We start from the raw sequence: 24,330 nt of genomic DNA on the forward strand, positions 1-24,330 counted from the left end.
TTATGTCATAGTGCTAGAACATAATTAAAGTGATTTAACTATAACTAAGCAATTTGCTAATAAACCACATATACAAAGAGGTAAATAATTGATTCTCCATAAATAAAGAGACCTTTGCTGAAGGATAAACCACCTTATTTAAAAAATGACCAAAGGTGCTAATAGTCAGCCACCGTTAATATGACTAAACAGGGTTCAATTTACAAAATGCAGACAATACTGATATTACTTCTATAATTTTTTTGAAAATTTAACCATATCTTAAACAATATCAGTTGGGAAAAAGCAAGGTTATTCCAGATGCCTAGAAATTCACCTAATTTAATTGAATTCAAGGAATATGTGGAAGAGGTTTGGGGAAGAAATAAATAATAACTGTATAATAAAAAATTTCAAATTTAAATCAAATTTATCCTCTTTTTCTAAAAGTGTTTTTCAACTCTTTAAAAATATTTGGATAAAATTCAAATTTTTTTGACTTTAAAAACCCTAATTTAATTATGTCTCCAAAGTTTGATTATATATTTTGTTCCCAAATTTTAAACTTTGAGAACCTTGAACTGAGTAGTTCATATCAAAGTATATCCACAAAAACAATTAGAAGGAATAATATATTTTTTACTTGTGGTAGAGAAGAGAGAGGCAGTCCTAGAAAATTCCCATTTAACCCAAGGGTGGAGCAGATTATGGAATAAAAGAGTCAAACTTTTAGAAAACCATTTTCCCTTGAAATATGGGATCTTGAGGATGTGAGGGAGATGGAGTAAGGGTAGAAAAAAATACAAACAAAACTATAAAGAAAAAAATTACATTAAACATCACAGCATATAACTGTGCTATTTATGGCATAAATTGAACCCTGCTTTATTTTTGAATAAAGCAAAAATGAAATTAACAGAACAATTCACAGTGTAAGTTAGAGAAAGAACTGCATCCCAATTGAACTGATTTTTAATAATTATTGCTCCAATGAGTTTAGAAGAGACACAGGCCAAGAGATTATTATTTAGCATAGAAATAAACTGCAAAATGCAATGCACTGGATAATTTTCTGCTGTTGGGTTAGCATTGCATATAGTAAGAATTAGAAATAAAATAGAAATTTCTATTTCCTACCTATATCACTGGCTACCATCTTGGAAAACTTTCTGCTTTTGGTCTTCACTGAAAATAATATTTTGATATAAAACGTCAAAATCTATTCAAAGTAAACTGAATGAAACAAATAAAAATACTTTAAATAAAGATACTATACCCTTTTCTATAAAATTATTCATTTTTTGATCATCATCTGAATTGTATGGTGAACCTACACAAATGAAGACAATGGAAGGAATAGGCACAGAGTCAGTCATGGAGTTGCAACAAGGAAAAAGTACAAATGAAAAATCTGATAACCTCCTAAACAGGTTCTCACATTAGGGCCCACAAAAAGAGGCCACGCATGCAGTTAATAACAACTGTCATATTATAGTACAGCAATCAGTAGTGTAATATCTTTCATGGTAGACCCTAGTATATGTAAATATTAACTCTATTATCATTTTTTCTTAAGTAACAGCAATTTGGCAAGATCTTGGTATATATTTTATGCTAGGGAACATATAAAGAAAAATATAGACAGCCGTTAACTGTTACTTAAAGAAAACTAAGAAATTCTTGATATTAGTTAACCGAATATGGTTTCTCTGGTGTAATCAAGACCCTGTAATTGTATCATGCAAGTAAAACTTGTTATTTTAGAGTTAGACAATTTAAAACTATATACCCATTCTACTATATACTATAGGAATTGTTAAAATGTACAATAGGAATCTTTCAAATAATGAACATAAATACTTATAAATATGTTCAAATTTTTACTTAAATTTACTGAGGCAAGAAATATTTATTTGGCTGTGACTCTCAATGTTATATCATCTTATCTAACATTTTTATAATTAAGATTTTATTTGCCCTTTTCCTTAAAAATGTTTTTCATTCTCAAATTGGTTATTTAATTTATAACATAAATCTTCTATTATAAATGCAAGCCTAGGTCATATTCTGGTTGATCACTTTTAGAGACCTTGTTTTTATAAGCACATCTCAAGTCAGACTTGATCTATTAAATTTTTCACAATATCCGCACCTGTAATTGCTTCCCCTTCTCTGGATTCTCATAACATATTATCTGTATATTTCTCATATAATTTTCATCACTTAATACTTTATCAAAGTTACACACATATGACCTTCCTCACTGGAACGAACTTCTAAAAGACAGGGCCTACTGATTCATTTTTGTATCCCCTCTGTGATCAGTGGAGTGCTTTATATGTAGGGTTCTCTAAGTAATTGCTAAATTAATAAAGCTTTTCTGCTAGAAGCAAATACCTAGAGCATAATTGGAAATAAATAAAAAGGTTTCCCTTTTGTGCGTAAAAAAAGGAAATCCAAATAAAAGTACTGAATCTTAATGTATCAGGTAAAAATTTGCCACCCCATCTACCCCTCAACAACAACAAAAAATCATAGTTTCCTCCTTTGGCCAAGTGACAAATAGCCTTGACATCTCATCTCTGACCAAATAAAACCTGTCAACATTGGTAGGGTCCAATTACTTTTAAAGTAGTCTGAAAGGATTACTTTTTTTCATTTCATTTTTGTCAAATGGCATATATATAGATCCTCATAAATCCCATATCAAAAAAAATACACATGTAAAACTGAACTCAGTAACATTTCCAGAGTAGAAACAGGTATAGTTGTTTTTCATATAAATATAATTCAGGTTTAAAGATTATAATGATTAGGTTACATATTTTAAAATAGCACTGTTTTTTTCTGATCCTAAATAGTCACAAGAATGTACAAAATATATTATTAATATTAGTTTTATTTGGTATATTTCAGAGCAATAGCAGAATAACATATCTATCTATGGTAATAACATCGTAAAAATGTTTGGTATTTTCAAAATAAAAGTAGGCAACATAGGCTGTGAATGTAAATAAAACAAGCAGACTTATTTTTTCCTTGACCAAAAATGCCTACTGCTAATTGTCCTAATTTCTGTGATACATCATGGAAAAGTGTCGAAATGCTTTTCAGCATATCCTATTTGAATATACTTACTATATTTCTATAATAAATGTAGACAATATCTATAGTTTATTGTTTTACTCTAGGACATACAGCAACTCCCAAAGGGACCATTTATGTCATGGGGCATATGGTGCTGGTGCTGGGTTTTTTTCAGTTTAAAAAAATTATTTTAACATGACATATCTATATACATATACACACACGTATATAGTGTGTGTATAAATATATATGGCTATATATGTGTTTGTGTATATATTTTTGATGCAGTTCTAAAAAATATTTCAACATTATTTGAGTGCTCAGGGAAGTAATATGATTTCTTTGAAATAAAGATCAAACAGACGCCACCATCTTCATTTGTGCAGGAAGCATACATATACTCAGTAGGCAAAATCAATTGTCTATTTCAGAGACTACTGATTTACTTAAAAACAAATGGAAAGAACAAACTATATTCATTATTTGGGTTTTTCTCATGATGATAGATGTTGATTAGCTAATGATTAAGATTACAAATCTATGGGATTAAAGTGCTTCTAAAAATATTATCCTAATCTATATGAATTATTTTAAGTTAACACATTGGTGTTGATAAAGGCATACAGCTACTTTATGTTTCTATATTGGTCCTCCTTACAGTATTCATGACTTATTTTGACTCCCACTCAATTTTTATACATTTCTTCTTTTTCCATATATACCAAATTATTTTATATTAGCCATGTTGGTGTTAATAATCTATAATGCATCAACTATCTATTTATTTATATCCTCTCTCATTGTGGAAAGTATTTGAGGCTAGTAATTTTATTTACTTATTTGTTTACTTTTTGAGTTGGAGTCTCACTCTCATCCAGGCTAGAGTGTACTGGCATGCTCATGGCCACCACAGCCTCAACCTGCTAGATTCACGTGATCCTTCCACCTCACTCAGCCTTCCAAGCAGCTGAAACTACAGGCACATGCCACCATGCCTCACTAATTTTTTATTTATTGTAAAGATGAGCTCTCGTCAAGTTGCGTGGGCTGGTCTTGAACCCTTGAGCTCAGGCAATCCTCTCACCTCGGCCTCCCAAAGTGCTGGGATTATAGGCATGAGCCACCATATCCAGCCAAGGTCAGTTATTTAATTACAAATTTTCATGTTTTGAAAACATGATTCCCAAGTTGTTCTTCTGATTCAACTCAAAGTCATCTCATCTATGACTCTTTTTTGACCATCCCAAATTAGTAGAATTTGCATGTGTTGATGAGAGGAGTGGTAAGAAATTATTCATTTATTTTTCTGTTATAATGCTAACAGGGATGAAGGCAAAAAGTGAAAATATGGAAAGAGGAAGACAATTAGCCCATAATAGATGGCAAAAATCACTAGTAATTATTTTTAAATGACAATTAGAGAAAGACACATAAGCCAATCAAACACAGTGTCAAACGGACAGTTTCCCAGAATCTCATCCTAGTATTCTACTCTAATGCTCTTAGTTGTCATCCACAACTGCCACCTATCTCCTGCTACTTGAAACATGATTCAGGTACAACTATTGCTTTTGACTTTTTTTTTTTTTTCTAAAGAAGGCAGTCTTTTCTGATATGTAAAACTGAACATAACTCCTCAGAGAATTCTTATATTTTTCAGAGCACAATCAAAGACTAAACTAAATAAAGGATTTTATATTTAATGACATGAATACATGGCTTATCAATAATTTTTTGAAGTCACAATCTTTACTTTGTATTTCAAATACACTAAGATAGAAACAATAAAATATCTAGTGTCATATGAATTTCTGCAAATTGGAACAATTACTGTCTTTTCACATGGACCACAGAGAAAGAGCAAAATATAATGGAAATGTCAAACCATGTTAGGATTTCTCTGATTTGAGAAAGAGAGAATTTGTAGGGTTTTTAACTTTCATGTACTTTTTAATATTTACACACTTATATTTAAATATACTTATATACTTCTAACTACAATTACTACTTGTTTGGTTATTCCAAAGTGCTACATGTATCTACCTTTCAAAAATTCGACTCAGAAGAAAAAGGAGAATTAATTTACTTGGGTTAAATCTTATTAAAACACTTTCTATGGTCATTTAATATATTTAAGCATAATATATTACATGATGTCTGTCCAAATTATCCACCCTGGCTTATATCATTTACATATTGACAATTGCATTTATGTGGCCTTTGCAGAAGGTGAGAAGATCAGAACATTATTTTATGGAGTTAGAAGAAGAATAATTAACAGATATTACAATTTTAAATTCCAAATTCAGAAATAACTAGGCCTATGAGATAGAAAAGTTACTCGCTTTGTACTATTTATTCAAATTTAATTCCATCAATGTTAAAACTTAATATTAGGTACTAATTATGTAATTCTCATGGTTTTATGTTTTATTAATTTAATGAGTAAATTTAAATATAAAATTTAAAGAATAAAAAATGAAAAAAATGGTCAGGCTCGGTGGCTCGGCCTGTAATCCCGTGCTTTGGGAGGCTGAGGTGAGTGGATTGCCTGCGCCCGCGGGTTCGAGACCCACCTGGACAACTTGGCAATACCTCATCTCTACAGTAAATAAAAAAATTAGCCAAGTGTGGTAGCACACGCCTGTAATTCCAGCAGGTCGAGGCTGTGGTGGCCAGGAGCGGCCACTGCACTCCAGTCTGGGTGACAGTGTGCGACTCCAACTCAAAAAAAAAAAAAGAAAAAGAAAAAATTTGCAGATAAATTTTAACTTTGAAAAATAATCAACTCGTGCAACATCAGGAAAATATAACCATAGAAAGAAAACAGAACAAAAGCTCCTATAGTCTTAGATCTAATAAAATTCTAAAGCAACGTATGCAGCAGTAAAGCAAAACACCCTTCTGAATATTTCTCATTCTTACAATTGTTTCCAATGTAGTAGAACCAGTTATAGAAGGTCCAAAACCTGTCTAAGAATAGTATTTTTTTGCTAAGAGCAATCTTTCCTGTAGGAAACTAATAGAAATTTCCATACAGAATGATTTAGTAAATATGTTAATTAAAATTATTCAGTCAACTTTACTAAATATTAGCAAAGTTTCAATCCACTAAAATAAAATTATTAACTCATGATCTTGATTTAAAGAAGTCTCTAAAGATATTAAATATTATGTTCCTTTGAAATATAAATATACATCTAGGTCACCTAAATACCCATTTATAGACAAGAAAAGATAATTGCTTTAATACAGCTATAAATATATCAGAAATTATTTTCATCATAAAAATAAACATGATTGGTCTGTAACTATTCTGTTAACACTCATCATTAGATTACAAGTGTTAAAATTTTTTCATAACATTTAAATGTATACTATTCAAGGATGAGAGAAAAGCAGATTACATTATCAACTTTTCTTTGACTCTATGCTATGATACTACTTGATACCAGGAATGCCTAGAGCAGAGAGAGATTGCAGATAATTAAGACATTTGATCTAAAGGTAAGGAGTAAAATATATTTTCTAAAAAGAAGTACAAATAATAGAAAGCTAAGAAAACAATTACATGATTCTTAATAGGCAAAAGCTTTGGATTTTTATTTATCACAAGATATATTTCTTTTTACTTAGTATGCAAAGAAAATAGCTATGATTTTAAGAGTAAATTTGGACAAAACACTTTTGTAAGTATACTTTAAATGTTTATCTATAAAAAGGTACATTGATATGCTGAGTTTTTGTGGAATCATAATTAAAATGAAACAAAAAAAAATTACCAGAAGTTGGAGATTTGCAGCGATCCTCTGGGACTACAGTCCCTTCACTAATATCGCACAGACCTGCTAAAAAACAAAAACAAAAACAAATCACACCCCAAATTTATATAAATGCAGTTTTGTCTTCTATTTACAGAATGCATTTAACTATTGTCTATTTGAAAGAACCCAGAAAATTAACACGTGTTATTGTTGATACTGTGCTCATTAGGTTTGAGATAGGAACACAGGAAGACGTTATTACAATACCTCAAACTAACACAATCATCAGTTAAACAAAAATATAATCTGTGATAAAATACAAAATAAAAAATTAGTTTGAATATTAATTTGGTGATTGAAATAAAAGTTTTAAAACTCCTGAAAATTATTTATACATCATAAATAAAAAGAATACATCAGGAGTTTGGACTAGCTATGCAACAAACAAGGGGTCCCATGTCTGAGCCTCAGAAATCAGGTGTCACATCAACATATAAGATGTGCGTGTATGACCAGTATCTGCTTTTCTATTACTTTGGTAAAACGCAGATGTCACAATCTCTAACACCACTCAGAAAACTTTTACAATACATTTTCAGAGAATGCTGAAAGCGTCGTTTTGTGTTTACAAGAAGTATCTGGAATCATATATTACTTATTATTTGTCTTCATTGGGTAGGAAGTTCTAGAATGAAAATTAGTAATGTTTTTTAAAAAATCTTCATGGTAGCCAGGCTCAGTGGCTCAGCCTGTAATCCTGCGCCTTGGGAGGCTGAGGTGAGTGAATTGCCTGAGCCCGCGGGTTCGAGACCCGCCTGGGCAACTTGGCGAGACCTCATCTCTACAATAAATAAAAAATCAGCCGGGCGTGGTAGTGTGCGCCTGTAGTTCCAGCTACTCGGAAGGCTGAGGTGGTAGGATCGCTGGAGCCCAGCAGGTCGAGGCTGCGGTGGCCAGGAGCAGCCACTGCACTCCAGTCTGGGTGACAGAGTGAGACTTCAACTCAAAAAAAAAAAAAAAAAAAAAATCTTCATGGTTCTAGGAAAAAGCGTGATTTTTATAGTTCTAAAATGATAGATATAAGGCATGCATTTAATCTGATAAAATATTTATATAAATATACTCTTTCTTGAGAGAATAATAAGATAGCAGATCTCTAAATAGTAGTGATAACATACTTCAGTATGATAATGTACCTGGTACTGAAGAAAATAAGCAAATTTGAAATTTTCACCACTTGGTATTTTTAAACAACTGCTACTAAATACTATAGAGGAAATTATTTTGAGATTTGAGTTGAGGGTCCTTATGATATAAATACTACTAAACTTACTGATTAAGGGAACTATTAAATTTATGTGATAAAGTTCTCATTCTTAAAATGGCCAAGAAGCTGAATTAAAGAATGTGCATAGAGATTATTTAATTTAGATATTCAATTTATTACAATGACCATTTGACCATTAGATGAGCTAAAGATCCCCTTCAGTGCCTTCTACCCCACTTAGTAAAAGCCAAAGTCCACCCTTACATGGTTGGGTGAGGTATATACTACGATATGGCATACGATACCCTATTACCTGTCACACTTTATTTCCTTCTTCCACCTACTTTCCCCGCATCTGCACTCTTTACTCTAGCTACATTGTCTCCTCATTGTACTTTGAACTCATCAGGTATATTGCCTCAGAGCCATTTGTGCTTCTTGTTCTTTTGCTTGAAATGTTTTTTTTCCCCACCAGACATTCTCAGAGATAACAGCTCTTTGACTTCTTTAAATCTAAAGTCATCTGGACACTCTATTTTAAATCTGACCCCATCAGTGATATTTCAAATCTCCCTTCCTTCAATTATTTTTCCCTTTGGCATTATTAATGTAATTTCTATATATTACTTATCTTCTCAATTGTGTCTTTTCCAATACAACATGAGTTCCATGAGGGCAAAGATCTTTGTATGTTTTGTTGCCTATGATGATGGTACACAGCACATGGTAGCCGCTCAACAAATACTTGTTTAACGGTTGAGTGAACATATGTGGAAGAATTTTAAAGTATATAATCTATTAATAATCCATCCTCTCTGTTACTGCCAGAATTCCTTCAACAGATAATTTCTAGCATATAGTTATCCATGTTCTGCTCAAATGTATCCCAATCCAGTGAGCTAGCTGGACATCACAGACATTTACTGAGTGCCAGATACTATTTTAAGTAATTAACTCTTTAACCCTCACAGCAGCAAATGATGTAGACAGAATTATTCTCATTTTACAAAGAAGAAACTGAGTGTTTTAGGCATTTTCTACAGGAACAAAAACCTAATTACTTCAGAAGACAGTCTACCTCATTGCCACCATTACAAGATATTTTACTGGTAGAAAAGTTCAGCACACATTAAGTCAAAACCTGCTTTTTAAAAAATAATCTGCTATAAGTATGAGGACAAAATACAATATAAATATAGAAGCATAATTTGAAATCTATACTTCTCAAATTTGTGTACTCAGCAGTTTTGTCACATTACTGGCTCACATTAAGTTGCAGTCAATATTAACAAAACAACCACTTGAGTGCCAACTATGTTCTAGTCACAAGATTAGGTATGCTGCATGTATCATCTCACTTAACGATTATTTATGAAGGAATAATCATCTCCATTTTTATAAATGAGGACACTGAGCCTCAGAGAAATATCTTTTCTAATATCATGCACTTAAAAAAGGGGTGATAGGCCGGGCTCGGTGGCTCAGCCTGTAATGACGCGCCTTTGGGAGGCTGAGGTGAGTGGATTGCCTGAGCCCGCGGGTTCGAGACCCGCCTGGGCAGTGAGACCTCATCTCTACAATAAAATCAAAAAATCAGCCGGGCGTGGTAGCGCATGCCTGTAATTCCAGCTACTCGGAAGGCTGAGGTGGAAGGATCGCCGGAGCCCAGCAAGTCGAGGCTGTGGTGGCCGGGAGTGGCCACAGCACTCCAGTCTGGGCAACAGAGTGAGATTCCGACTCAAAAAAAAAAAAAGGGGGGTGATATTTACACTAAGATCTGCCTAAACTAACAAAATGTCTAAGTGTGTTTCATGTGTACTACTCTTGAGCCAGTTTTCTCTGTTCTGTATGTATGTAATCCATCTTCATAACCTAAACACAGGAATTAACTTTTATTGCTGAGAAATTTAATTTCTTTGGCTTAAATTTACTGTTTCTACCTATAAATTATCTTTTTAAGTTGTTACTCTGCCATCTAATGTAGTAGTTACCCCTTAAAAACAGTGACAATTTTGACAAGCATACCTTTTCTTTTAAAAGTCCAGATAAGAAGCTTAATTTATGACTTAAAATAGGCAACAAAACACAGTGATCTGTTATTTAACATAATATGTCCATTAACTGAGGGATACTATATCAAGGCTAATATTAGACCACAAATGAACCAAGTACCATGTTTTAAACCCAGGTGGCTGGCAAATGCTTGCTGTAAATATCCAGACAGTAAACAGCTTAGGTTTTTGAGTCACAGTTGCAATCACTCGGCTGTAATGTTGCAGCACAAAAGCAGCCACAGATAACACATAAACAAATGAGCATGGCACAGATCCCATACAACTGTTTGGTCTGCAGACAATAGTTTGCCAACGCCCTTGTTTAATCAATCTTGCAGTCATGAAACTGAACTAGGTATTTGGGACACTTCTACTGTCTGATTCAATTCATTCTTCAATTGAGGTCCTAGATCTTCTTAGCCAAACACTGCTGTGTTACAGTACTTACTGATCCATTATTGATTATCCTTTATTTCTTACATATGATATCTTTTGCTTCTTATGCCACACATACACATACAGGGAAATTTTCAATCAGTACAACTGGACTCCAAAACAATTTCTTTTTTTTTAATCTTATTGAAAATATTGAAGACTCAAAAGTATTTGCAGTTGTAGTTTTAAAAAAATCATTTTTAGAGCCTCCTATCTATAACTTAAAAAAAAATCTTTCCTAAAGTTTAGATACAGTTTTAACTGTAACTTCCTGCTTTATGATGACCAACTTCCAAGAATAAGCAAGCACTTTTCTTTTTGTGTCTGTCACTTCTACATCACTAATGAGATATCATTTGGGATTTAGAATTATATTCAGAATAGAAATTTCATTGTAGTGTCCTTCATATTCTGATACAATGACTAGCAAAACAAGGCATATATTATCCCATAGTTCATTTTTAGCAGAATCAGACCTTTAGCAGATACACAGGTAGTTGAAATACTTCATTACTATTTGACCCCCATGAAAATGTAGTGTACATTTTAGTTAATAATACAACTGTATTATAATACAGCTATAATATATTTAAACTTAGCCAAAACAGTTTCATCTTTTAAAATGAGTGAACTAGGGTCTTTATGAAAATATGTCAGCATCCATTACTAGCAATAAAAAATTTCCAACACACTGATCTATTAAAAAAGACTGAAGAACAATTTGACAGTATTTGGACTACACCTCAAAAATATGTTATAAAATATACACTCTAGTAAGAATATAATTTTTACATCACTACAATTAAAGAATCTTAGTACCAATTATTCTATATTTAAGTATAAGTATCTTTTGAAATTAGAGGCAGAAATATTCTTAAGATGTTATTTTAAAGCTTATTTTATTTTATTTTTTCTCTCACTTTTAATTTTTATTTTGAAATTGTAGGGTACAATTCAGGGTTAGGTATACAAATGTTCCTTGTGCAGGTATCCTTATTGATGAGGTGTAAATTCAAGATTCCCCAGATTATGACCTGCTTATGGTTACAAAAGGACAAAGAAGAGTGGGGAATTTTCTTTTAATTTTTATTTAAAACATAAACCTAAATATTGATAAAGTGAGGCATAATAACATTGGATAAATATCTTTAATAAAGAAAAACTCAAATAGTTCTCCTGTGCCTAAATATCTAATCATTCAATATACAATGAAGCAAAAAATAATATAAATAATGTGTGCTGTCGGGTTTACTAAAGAATAATATAGCCGGGCTCAGTGGCTCAGCCTATAATCCCGCACCTTTAGGAGGCTGAGGTGAGTGGATTGCCTGAGCCCGCGGGTTCGAGACCCGCCTGGGCAGCGAGACCTCATCTCTACAATAAATCAAAAAACCAGTCGGGCGTGGTAGCGCATGCCTGTAATTCTGGCTACTTGGAAGGCTGAGGCGGAAGGATCGCCGGAGCCCAGCAGGTCGAGGCTGCGGTGGCCGGGAGCGGCCACTGCACTCCAGTCTGGGCGACAGAGTGAGATTTCAACTCAAAAAAACAAACAAAAAAAAGAATAATATAGGAGGCAGTAAAATTTAAATAAAAATTTTAAACATTAGACTGGTATCTATACTTAGATAAATGTAGATATTTAATTTCTAGCAATTTTATGCAAACTACTATAAGTTATGAAGGAGAAACATGATTAATTTTAGGATTAGTAAAATTTTTATTCCATGTTTGCAAATAAATTGCTTAAAGGTTTTTGTTTTCCAAATATATTCCTTCTCTGTCATGATAATGTTCTAACAGTCTAACTTTAAATATTAATATCTTTGCTTTATAAAGAAATAGGATTGGGACACAGGCATTTAAATAGCTGTCTTCACGAGATGAATCTAAGTAATGAGTATAGGGTTTTAGACATAGAACATTTTAATAAGCTCTTTTAAAAATTAAATTAAAAAAACAATGATTTTACAAAGAACAAACATGCCAAGGCATAAATGACTTACTTAAAAAAGAAGAACGAAGTTTTTTCACAGACTCAGAATATAAGCTAGAAAGGCCGCACATGCAAGAAGTCACAATCAGTACACCTTAGTGAAGCAATGAAAAGGGGAAGAAAAAAAAAGCAGACAAAGATACTAGAATGGTATGGTGGGACAATCTCTCCTGAAGATATTACATGACAAAATGATCACATACAAAACAAAAAAAAACAAAAAAAAACTTTCAAAAGAAAAATTCAATCATAAAGCCAAAGTGACAGAAAGGTATACATCCCCTCATCCTTTTTTAAAATTTTTCTCATGAATCAGAAAATTGGTAGTATTAGCTAATATTGTGCTAAAAGCAACTGAAAAATTAATTAAAGAGACAAATTTAATTCCGAAGAAATGAGTTAGGAAGTATAAACGAGAACTTCCCAAACAGTGTTCCAACATACTTCTGCCAGTTCACTAAGTATACCCAGTATAGGGTTACCCTTAGTCCCTGATCCAGCTGGGCCATAGGCCAGTTACTAATGAAAGCCTCATTAGTGTATCCTGGGTGCTATATAGCAAATGCCATTTTCTGTGTGTCATGAAATCAAAAAAGGCAAGAAGTACTGCTATAGACAGCTAACTACACGTGTTTCTTGAGGTATTAGTGTTAAAACATTTGGGTTTTCTAATTATTTGCTAGATACAAAAGTATTTGCTATAATTAGCAATGAATCCAGGCTTCCACCAAATCAAGGCAATCTGAGAATGCTATATTTTCTTAAAATTAAAAAATTAAAATTCACTTTTGCATCTACATTTTTTTCACATGAAAATGATTCCTTTAAATTAAATAGCTGAAACAATAAATAATTGGTCTCACAGAGACCAAACAATAAGAAGAAGCAAAAAGTCTGTCATTAAATTTTGCTCTAAAATAATGAGAAAAATATTCCAGTCATTAAAATTTAGCTGAAAAAGTTGGACTTGTAGTTCTTTCTCATTATTAAGTAAAATCCTAGAATATTAAAAAAATAAAAGCAAAAACCAACAATACAAAACAAAAACAGACTCACACCTTTTGCTAGCTTTTGACAGTTTATATATACATACTGAATCAGGCAAGTATTTGCCTAACTAAAGCACTTATATTCACAGAAGTAAGTCTGTATTTAAAGAAATCCTAAAGCTCCGGATATTTTTTCTTTTCTTTTTACCTCCTGAAGGTTGTCGAGATTTACGAGGAGATCGGGGTTCTCGCCGATAAGGATCATTAGAGCCATATAATTCAATAGTGCCCAGGTTAAGCAGCACAGCTTTCTGGAGGTAGTCAACCATAGCAATGCCATTACAATTGCCAAAAACCACCCTGGAAATAGGAAAAGAGCAAACAAATAATTACAAGATTATAAGAAAATAAACTGTAATCTACAAAGTCTTTCAGAAAATTCTTCTTTGAAACAAAAGACAACCACAGGCATGGAAGTCCAGGTTACATATGCCTTCTCACATAAAAGTTTAGATCTTCTACAGACATTAATTATTAAATATCATTAAATCAATTTATTATATTATTAAAAACATATCTGGCATAGGAACTGAGATTTGATTAGAGACCTAAATCTCTCATACTAGGCAGTGCAATAACTACTTTTTCTGCCTTTAGGACAAAACATACTCTTTCTCTAGGCAAGTAGGAGATTATACACTGGAGAAAATGAGATAATCCCAACAGTCAAGAATAAAAAGTAGAAGTCTTGGAGGTTTCTCTTTAGGGTGTTCTAAATATCTTCTCCTTTATGAGTTAGGAACTATAAAGCAATAAAATATGAATAAAATAATTGTATTAAGATTTTCTTAAGCCAAGAATTGAAAACTGACATGTGCAGAGGGACTGTATAAGTAAGTAAAGAGGTCATGTAAGGACAGTGGTGATTTAAAGAGTATATGATATATCTAAAGAGAAAAAACGTCAACTCAGTTCTAGCTGACTACTGCCAAGAAAAGTGGACATGGGTCAGAATCAGATTTTTAAACTGAAGCTCTAACTGTGGATTTACACATAATAAAGTTTCGGATACTGATTAAAATTTTTAAAATACAGCTGAAAAACTCCTGGGTCAACATGGATATCAAAGCAGAAATTAAAGATTTCTGGAAACAAATGAAAATAAAGACACATCTAACAAAACCTCTGGGATGTCATGAAAGCAGTACTGAAAGGGGAATTCATTTCTTTATGAACACACATCAAGAAAATGGAGAGAGCATAAGTTGTCAGTCTAACAAATCACCTAGGGAACCTGGGAAGACAAGATCATCAAAACCTTAACTTCAGTAGAAGAATACAGATCACCAAAGTGAAAGCTCAAATACAGGATATAGAAGAAAAAAATATCATAGAAAAAAACTGACAAAACCAAACCTGGTTCTTTGAAAGGATAAACAACATTGACAGACTCCTAGCCAAAATGACCAAGAAAAAGAGAGAAAAGTCCAAAATAAATGCAATCAGAAATGCAAAAGATCAAATCACAATGGACCCTGAAGAAATACAAAAAATTATCAGAAATTACTATGTACACCTGTATGGAAACAAACCTGAAAACCTAAATGAAATGGAGGACATTCTGACATCAAACAACCTCCTGATGTTGATACAAAAAGAAATTGAGACATTAAATAGACCAATAATAACCCAGGAAATAGACTCCATCATAAGAAAGCTACCCAAAATAAAAAAAAAAATCCTGGACCAGACAGTATTCCAGCGAAGTTCTACAAAATATACAAGGAGTTGATACCAATTCTACTGAAAGTATTGCAAACAATCGAGAAAGACAGAACTCGTCCCAAATCATTTTATGACGTTAATATCATACTGACCCAAACCAGGTAAACATCCAACAAAGAAAGAGAGCTATAGGCCAATATCCCTGATGAAGATAGATGAAAAAATACTCAACAAGAGTCTAGCAAATTGGACCAAACAACACATCTCAAGAATCATCCACCATGACCAAGTAGGCTTCATCCCTAGGATGCAGGGCTGGTTCAACATCCACAAGACCATAAATGTAATTAAATATATCAACAGATTTAAAAATAGGAATCACATGATTATATCATTAGATGCTGAGAAAGCCTTTGATAAAATCCAACATCCCTTCTTGATTAAAAAAAACACCGTGAATACTGAGGCATAGAGGGCATGTACCTTCAAATAGTAAGAGCCATCACGATAAACCACAGCCAACATATTTCTAAAAATTGGAAGAATTTCCCCTGAAAAACAGAATAAGACAAGGCTGCCCACTTTCACCCATCCTGTTCAATAGAGTGTTAGAAGTCCTAGCTAGAGCAATCAGACAGGGGAAGGAAATCAGGTGCATCCAAACAGGAAAAGAGGAAGACAAGTAATCCCTCTTTGCTGATGATATGATTTTATACCTCGAAAATCCAAGAGAATCTGTCAAAAACCTTCTTGCACTAATAAAGAATTCTGGCAAAGTCTCAGGGTACAAAATCAACATGCAAAAGATAGTCGCGCTTTCATACACCAATAACAAACAAGCAGAGAACCAAATAAAAAGCACAATCCCGTTCATAATAGCAACAAAAAAAAATAAAATACCTCAGCATCTTCCTAACCAGAGAAATGAAAGATTTTTACAACAAAACTAAAAAACTCTGCTCAAAAAATCAAAGATGAGACAGACAGATGGAATATATTCCATGCTCATAGACTGGAAGAATCAAAATTGTTAAGATATCCACCCCACCCAAGACAATCTACAGATTTAATGTAATACCCATTAAATTACCAGCATCATTCTTCTCAGACCTAGAAATGACAGTACAGAAATTCACAAGAAAACATAAATGACTACAAATCGCCAAAATAATCTTCAGCAAAGGAAACAAAGTAGGAGGTATATACAAACTTTAAACTATATTAAAAGGCTATAATGATCAAAATACAAGAACTGGCATATAGACCAATGCAACAGGAAAGAGATTCCAGAAACAAAACCTCAATTTCCTAACCAACTAATCTTCAACAAAGCCTCCACTAACAACCACTGGGGAGAGGAGAATTTATTCAGTAAATGGTGTTGGGAAAACTGGCTGACCACATGCAGAAGATCAAGACCCTTACCTATCATCATATACAAAAATCAACTCTAAATGGATCAAAGACCTAAACATAAAAGTTCAAACGATAAGAACCTTAGAAAATGCAGGAGACACTCTTATGGAAACTGGAACTGGCAATCAATTCCTGATTAAAAGTCCAAATGCCCATGCCAAAAGAGATAAGATAAGCCAGACTCAGTGGCTCAGCCTGTAATCACGTGCCTTTGGGAGGTTGAGGTGAGTGGATTGCCTGAGCCCGCGGGTTCGAGACCCGCCTGGGCAGCAAGACCTCATCTCTACAATAATCAAAAAAACAGCCAGGTGTGGTAGCGCATGCCTGTAATTCCAGCTACTCAGAAGGCTGAGGCAGAAGGACTGCCAGAGCCCAGCAGGTGAGGCTGCGGTGGCTGGGAGCGGTCACTGAACTCCAGTCTGGGCGACAGAGTGAGACTACAACTCAAAAAAAACCAAAAAAAACAAAAGAGATAAGATAAACAAATTGGACCTCATCAAACGGAAAAGCTTCTGCAAAGCAAAAGAAACCATCAAGAGAACAGGGAGACAGCCCACAGAATGGGACAAAACATCTGCCAACTGTATATCTGACAAAGGCCTAACATCTAGGATCTACAAGAAACTTGAACATGCAGAAATGAAAAAAAAAAAGTTCTATTAAAAAGTGGGCAAAAGATATGAATAGATACTTCTCAAATGAATACATACAAGCAGCCAACAGATAAATGAAAAAATTCTCAGCTTCACTAATCATCAAAGAAATGCAAATAAAAACCACACTGAGATGCCACCTAACTCCAGTCATGATGGCCATCATCAATAACAAAAAACAAGAGACCCTGGAAAGGATGTGGAGTAAAGAGAACACTTCTACACTGTTGATGGGAATGTAAACTAGTACAACTTCTGTGGAAAACAGTATGCCAATTTTTAAAAGATCTAAAAATCAACTTTCCATATGACCCATCAATCTCCATTCTGGGAATATAGCCGGAGGAAACAAATCACTCTATGAAAAAGATACCTGCACACGCATGTTTATTCAGCATTATTCACAATAGCAAAAACATGGAACCAACCAGGCTGCCCATCAAAAGTAGATGGGATTTAAAAAGATGTGGTAGCCGGGCTCGGTGGCTCAGCCTATAATCCCACGCCTTTGGGAGGCTGAGGTGAGTGGATTGCCTGAGCCCGCGGGTTCGAGACCCGCCTGGGCAGCGAGACCTCATCTCTACAATAAATCAAAAAATCAGCTGGGCGTGGTAGCGCATGCCAGTAATTCCGGCTACTCGGAAGGCCGAGGCGGAAGGATCGCCAGAGCCCAGCAGGTCGAGGTTGCGGTGGCCGGGAGCGGCCACTGCACTCCAGTCTGGGAGACAGAGTGAGATTCCAACTCAAAAAAAATAAAAAAATAAAAAATAAAATGAAATAAAAAGATGTGGTACATATATTAGATAGAATATTATGCACCCATAAAGAAGGACAAAATTATGACCTTCACAGCAACTGGGATGGTAGAATCTATAATACTTAGTGATCTATCACATAAACAAATAACTGAGTTCCACATGTTCTCACTCATAAGTGGACCCTGAACAATTATCATGATACTAGAAGAAAGGGATTGGCAGTACTGGAAACAGCCAGGGGAGAGGGAAGAAGGCACATTTCATCTATAAGGATATCTAATCTCAAACCAGGTAAAGTGGGGACCAAAGTGAAGCCCAAACTATACCTATACAATGACCATTTGTATACCTAACCCTGAAATGCACTCCGTATCTTTAAAATACATATTTTTTTTAAGTTTTAAAAACAAGAGAAAAGGCCAAACAAAATACAACTGTGAATCCAGTGAAGACTGTAATGAATTGACTTGTAACTTCCATTGAAACTTCCTGTTAGTAATTTTCCTTATTTCCTGTTTGTTTTCTTTATGGTTGTGGAAAATGAAATATTCAAAACAAAAATGCCTGTGCTCTTACATTATGTGACAGCAAATAAAAGGTATGAAAGAAGACTATCACAGACTATAACTTGTGTTGGTTTGGTGTACATTCATTCCTCAGTATTTTCAAGGAATCGGTTCTAGGACCCAAGCAGGGACCAAAATCTGAGGATGCTCAAGACCCTGATATAAAGTGGCATAGTATTTGCATATAACTTATGCACATCAACCTGTACACTTTAAATTATTTTTATTTATATAGCCTAATGCAATATATACTGTGTATGATTTTTATACTGTATTTTAAAATTTGCATTTTTAAAAACTGCTATTTATTATTTTTATTTTTAAGTATTTTTGATCTGCAGTTGGTTGAATCCATGGATGTTGAACACCTGGACACAGAGGGCTAACTGTACACTCACAAGAAACAGAGCAGGTGTTGGGAGAAACCAGGAAGACAAAAAATGAATGAGTTCCTAGGACTTGCATCCAAGAAGGAGATAGTGAACTACACAAGATAAATAGCTCTGTGACTACAAGATAAATAGCTCTGGGACTGAATAGCTAGAAGTTTCTTCCACGGTCATGTTGACTTTTGAAACAAAAAAATAAAAGCTTTATAAGTCTGTCAATAAAAAGTATGTATAATTAATGCTATATATTTGAAGACATAAACTGATAAAACAAATATACTGTAGTATAGACCAATACTTTACTAAATTATTATGACTTACAATTTATACAAGTTAACTGGAAGTAGAAAGAAAAACTATATAGCTATGGTTCAACATTTACAAAATCAGTTTATAATACAGTCTTCTGGATCCAAGTTTGCAGACTTCCATTATACTAAAGATTAATAAGAAAATTATTTCTGGAAATATATCCAGGAGAGGCTATATTGACTTTAAAACTTTATCTCAAATAATTCACTGAACCATGAGATACTTTACATTAGGAAGCGTGTAAATACACCTTCAGAAAGTAAATTATTCAGAACAAAATGATATTCCAAATAAACAATGAATTTGGTCTGAAGTGAAAGTTATGCAATAACATTTTAGATGACAATGTAACAAAGACCATCCTTTCTGTTTTTAAAAACAAAATCACATATGGAATACTATGCGTAAACTGAGAAAAACATAACTTATACTTACAATCCATAGGAAGAATTGACCGCCAGGCTGGTGATTTGTTGTGGTGGTTCTCCACCCACCCATACCAACTGAATAACTAGTTCTGTCTGATAACCTGGAGACTGCTTAAGTGGTGAGTTTTTAACTCTAAAATAAAAGAAAACATGTTGCTTTTTAACCCATTTTCAATTATCTTATTAGCCTATATAATTATAAATAGCTTTTATATAAAACTATACTAGATATTTTTAAAAAATCAGAATTCTATACTCTAGAAGCGTTTAACTAGTTGGAATCCTATCCTCTAGAAGCACTGAATCTAGTTGGATAGACAAAACAAGTATGTAAATAACACAAACAAGAAATCACATGCAAACTCCACATATATAATGGAGGAGGACGGCAGGGGTAAAGGAGAAGGTGGGAAAGTAACAAGTAGGGAGACAAGAGAGGAAGGATGAAAGAAGGGTGGGGGGCTGGAGAGGGGGTGGGGAGATGCAGCAGCCCAAGAATTAATAAAAAGTCAGGTTATAAAAAAATGCATGTTAGAGAAGCAGATATAAAACTTTTACAAAGTTTTATACAAAAGAGTTAACAAAATGAAAACTGGCCAAAAACATACACGTTAAAGAACAAGCTAAAGACAAATGTGAGTAATTTATTTTTGCGTGTGCCTACTTTTACTATAAAACAAATCTACCTTGATTTGGAGGTGACAGCATTTTTCATTGCACAGACTATTTCCCCATTAACTGCTAAATAAAAGAAAAAATAATGCTCTTGCAAAATATATGCAAATAAAGCAGAAAACCCATATTCAAGATTAATAAGTGCAACTTTGGTCACACTGGAAAATGTGTTTAGTAAAAATGAGAAATCAATCCAGCAGAATAGGCCAAAGCCAGACTTTAGAGGGTCTTCAAGGCCTGACCACAAGGGTCTGATGTTGGTAGAAAGAACTCTGAGCTCTGGGAAAGCTGGGATTTGTGTCCTTGCTCTGCAACTTACTATCTGTCCCTTCATTGGACTATTACTACATAACCATGACATGGGGAAATCGGGAGTGCCTAATTAGACAAAAGTAACATTTTCACTATTAAAGAATTAAAAGTCAATGAAGGCTTACAAGAAATATTTGGGGAAGATTAATTTGGTGGACATATATAAGATGAAGTAGAATAAATAGGGAAGCCAATTAGGAAGTTCCTGTGATTCGGATATGAAACAAGAAAAAGGTAGATCCGAAACACATTACAGAGTAAGAATCAACAAAGCTTTTAAGTTTCAGGAAGGCAGAAACCTTGCATTGCAGCTATTTTTGTTGTTACTGTTTTTGTTTTTGAGACAGGATCTCACTCTGCTGACCATACTGGAATGCAATGGCACAATCATAGCTCCCGGCAGTCTTGAACCCCTGAGCTCAAATGAGCCTTCCACCTTAGCCTCCCAAGTAGCTATGACTGCAGATGCACACTACCATGCCCAAAAGATTTTAAAATTATTCTGCAGAGACAGGGTCTTGCTATGGTGCCCAGGCTGGTCTCAAACTCCTAGCCTTAAGTGATCTTTCTGCCTTAATCTCCCAAAGTCTTGGGCTGACAGGCATAAGACACATCTGTGCACTACTTTTAGTACTTTGGTTCAAAGGAAGTACTCAATATTTATTGAATGAATGAATAAGCTAGAGACTGATTAGAGGAAAGAGCAGAAGGAAAAAAAGATACAATGATTCCACAGTTGTAAGGAAGGGAGGCAGAGAGGCCTGCTGAAGAGGTAGGCGACAATGTGGTTAAGTCCGAGGTGGTAGATAACTAAAAGTGAAACTACTCAGCAGGTAGTTAAAAGTATCCCCAAACTTCATGAATAGTAAGGTCATGCTAAACTTACATTGATTAAACTTGTGATAAGTATGTTAGAAAGGATAAATCAAAAAAGAGCTTTTAAGAGTGTGAGATTGTCTTAGACAATAGCTGTTATATCAGAAAACCTCAAGTTAATTTGAAAGATACATTTAAAAAAAAACATTAATTTATTTGTGTGTGACTATGTTTAACGTTAAAAAATATACTGTGACTTTAAGTTGAGTTGAAAACATTTTTGACTGCACAAACTCATTCCCTAATAATTGGTGTAGCAAGATGTAGGCAAAGCCTGGTTACTTCAACAATTCTTAAGGCTACTGCCTTGACAGGGAATGAAGGACAGCTGGAAGACTATGCAATGTTTGATCTCCTAACACCAAACTCAGAGATAAGAACACTTCTGAATCATTTAGTTGGTAGTACTACTGAGAAAGACCATGACATCTGACATTTTGATGACCTATGAGGAGGGACCCAACTCTCTAATGCAATACACCTATCAAGATGATTTTCCGCTCCTCAAAACAGTTTTTCAACTCGTCAGTTCTGATACCTTTTAATGCTTCTGCTATTTTTTGTTTCATCTCTTCCATATTGGCAAAACATTTCCCTTTGAGGACATTTTTTTTCATCCAGGGAAACAAAACAAAACCGGTTGCTCAGGGCAAGATCTGGTGAACAGGAAGGGTGGGGCACGGAGGTCATGCTGTTTTTGGTCAAAAACTGAACATTCAGTGCCACATGGGCGAGTGCACTCATAAATCACCCATCATGAAATTGGCAAACACACTGAAAGAATCTCCAAAAAAAAAAAAATTAACTGAGACCAAACGCGGCCTCTCAGAATGCTAGCTGGTATGCTGTTGCCACTGGATTCCTAGAATATTTAACCTAGCAAAGAAAGCCTGTACTACAAGGGGTGCACGCCAAAGAACAATTCCATTTTGTGCGTGGGGGTCTTCTCTCATATCTGCTAATTAGGAGCGGGTTGTTCAGACTTCAGGACTAAACGTGAATCACCGAGGCTGTACAGATATGAACTGAGCTACAGTCACTTCTGGCTGAGAAAGGTTTGCTAAGCAATGCATTCAGAACTGTACACTGGCTAAGACAAGATTTCAGAATTCTCCTCAGGGAAATTCCTACTAATCTACTATCGTTGTCCATTTCAAACCATAAAAATAAAGACTGAGGCATTTCAACTCTTCCCAGAGATACCCTTGGCATAGGAATAGGCTGAAGAGTTTAAGTGGACTATTTTCTCCATGTATGAATTAGGTACAGAAGGTATGGTTCAAGGAAGCATCCTCCTCTTCCTCTGACACATTAAATAGATTCTCAAGAGCAAAAATAGCCGGGCTCGGTGGCTCAGCCTGTAATTCCATGCCTTGGGAGGGTGAGGTGAGTGGATTGCCTGAGCCCGTGGGTTTGAGACCTGCCTGGGCAACTTGGTGAGACCTCATCTCTACAATAAATCAAAAAATAGGCGGGCGTGGTAGCGCGCGCCTGTAGTTCCAGCTACTTGGCAGGCTGAGGCAGAAGGACTGCTGGAGCCCAGCAGGTTGAGGCTGCGGTGGCCGGAAGCGGCCACTACACTCCAGTCTGGGCGACAGAGTGAGTCTCCAACTCAAAAAAAAAAAAAAAAAAGAGCAGAAACAGGCATTCCAAGGATAATTTTAGAAGTGCATATATGGGCATGTTTAAGTGACCAGGATACAAAACTCACAGAATTCTTATTTTAGCTAGCAGAAGCAAACAAAAATGTTCTTAAGTAAAAATGAAAACACAAACTTGATTAAAAATGCCCAATTGGTCAAAAATTAGAAACCTGATCAAGAAATTATAGCAGATAAATCAGAATTCAAAAACATAAAATGGGAGAAAGGTGTTATGTTTTATATCTATAATGATTATACACAAGTTATCATGCTAATATACTAAATTTGTTTACTTTTTGAAGGTGTTGAACCTTTGCAAAAAGCTCCATAATTTGTATAAATGCACTTTAAATTTTAAGGTAAATGTTTAGAGGTCTCAGTTTCAAAATAATTGTCTGTTTGAACAAGTACATTGCAAAGAAATAATTAAATACTTAAAAACAAATCAAACAGCTACTTTAAAAATGTTTCTTCTAAAAAAAAAACTAATCACGTGCAAAGTCATGCTGTATGAAAAACAAGAGAAAATTAAATACTAATTATATTTCAACATCAATTTTTGTTATATTTTTAAGAAAGTAGCCTTTAGGACTATGGACTAAAATAATGCAAAGTTAATAAAACCTGCATTTACCTGGAGTCTATTAAGAGGAAAAAAAAGAAGTATAAGTCAAACTGCCTTTGATTTTTTAAAAAGTCATTATAAATATATGGATTTTGGACTAAAATCTCAAGAACTTTTACTTTATATCTTTCACTGGCTTATACAAAATTCTACTGAGAGACTAATTATACCCCTCTAGAATCTCCCTGAATATAGACGATGACTCTTCCTCCCAAAATTGGTCTTTTGGTAAGGTAATACCAGAGAATTATCTAGACTATAAATTAATTTTAAGATAATAGCTGAAGAAGAAGAGGAAATAGAGTTATTGTGCAATCTCCATGTTTACAATCTTCCCATACATTCTTGTTCTTGGGTTCTATCTGAACCATAACTATATTAGTA

At 34.2% G+C, this 24,330-nt stretch overlaps 1 protein-coding gene across 3 annotated transcripts in view; it reads right to left on the reverse strand.

The window, feature by feature from the left end:
- The window catches only part of STXBP5 (syntaxin binding protein 5), a 199,214-nt gene that overhangs the window by 45,039 nt on the left and 129,845 nt on the right, over nucleotides 1-24,330 (reverse strand). For all 3 annotated transcript variants that reach the window (XR_505382.1, XM_008074019.1, XM_008074018.1), the window contains exons 17-19: nucleotides 19,823-19,948; nucleotides 13,777-13,928; nucleotides 6,849-6,914 (exon numbers count right to left, since the gene is read on the reverse strand). Coding sequence is in view for 2 of the 3 variants with exons in the window: in XM_008074019.1 (XP_008072210.1) it covers nucleotides 6,849-6,914; nucleotides 13,777-13,928; nucleotides 19,823-19,948 (344 nt within the window). In the remaining variant the exon portion in view is untranslated. The remainder of the gene's footprint in view (nucleotides 1-6,848; nucleotides 6,915-13,776; nucleotides 13,929-19,822; nucleotides 19,949-24,330) is intronic.

Source organism: Carlito syrichta, unplaced genomic scaffold (assembly GCF_000164805.1).
Source record: "Carlito syrichta isolate Samal-C Ts95f unplaced genomic scaffold, Tarsius_syrichta-2.0.1 Scaffold316274, whole genome shotgun sequence".
Classification (NCBI taxonomy): domain Eukaryota; kingdom Metazoa; phylum Chordata; class Mammalia; order Primates; family Tarsiidae; genus Carlito; species Carlito syrichta.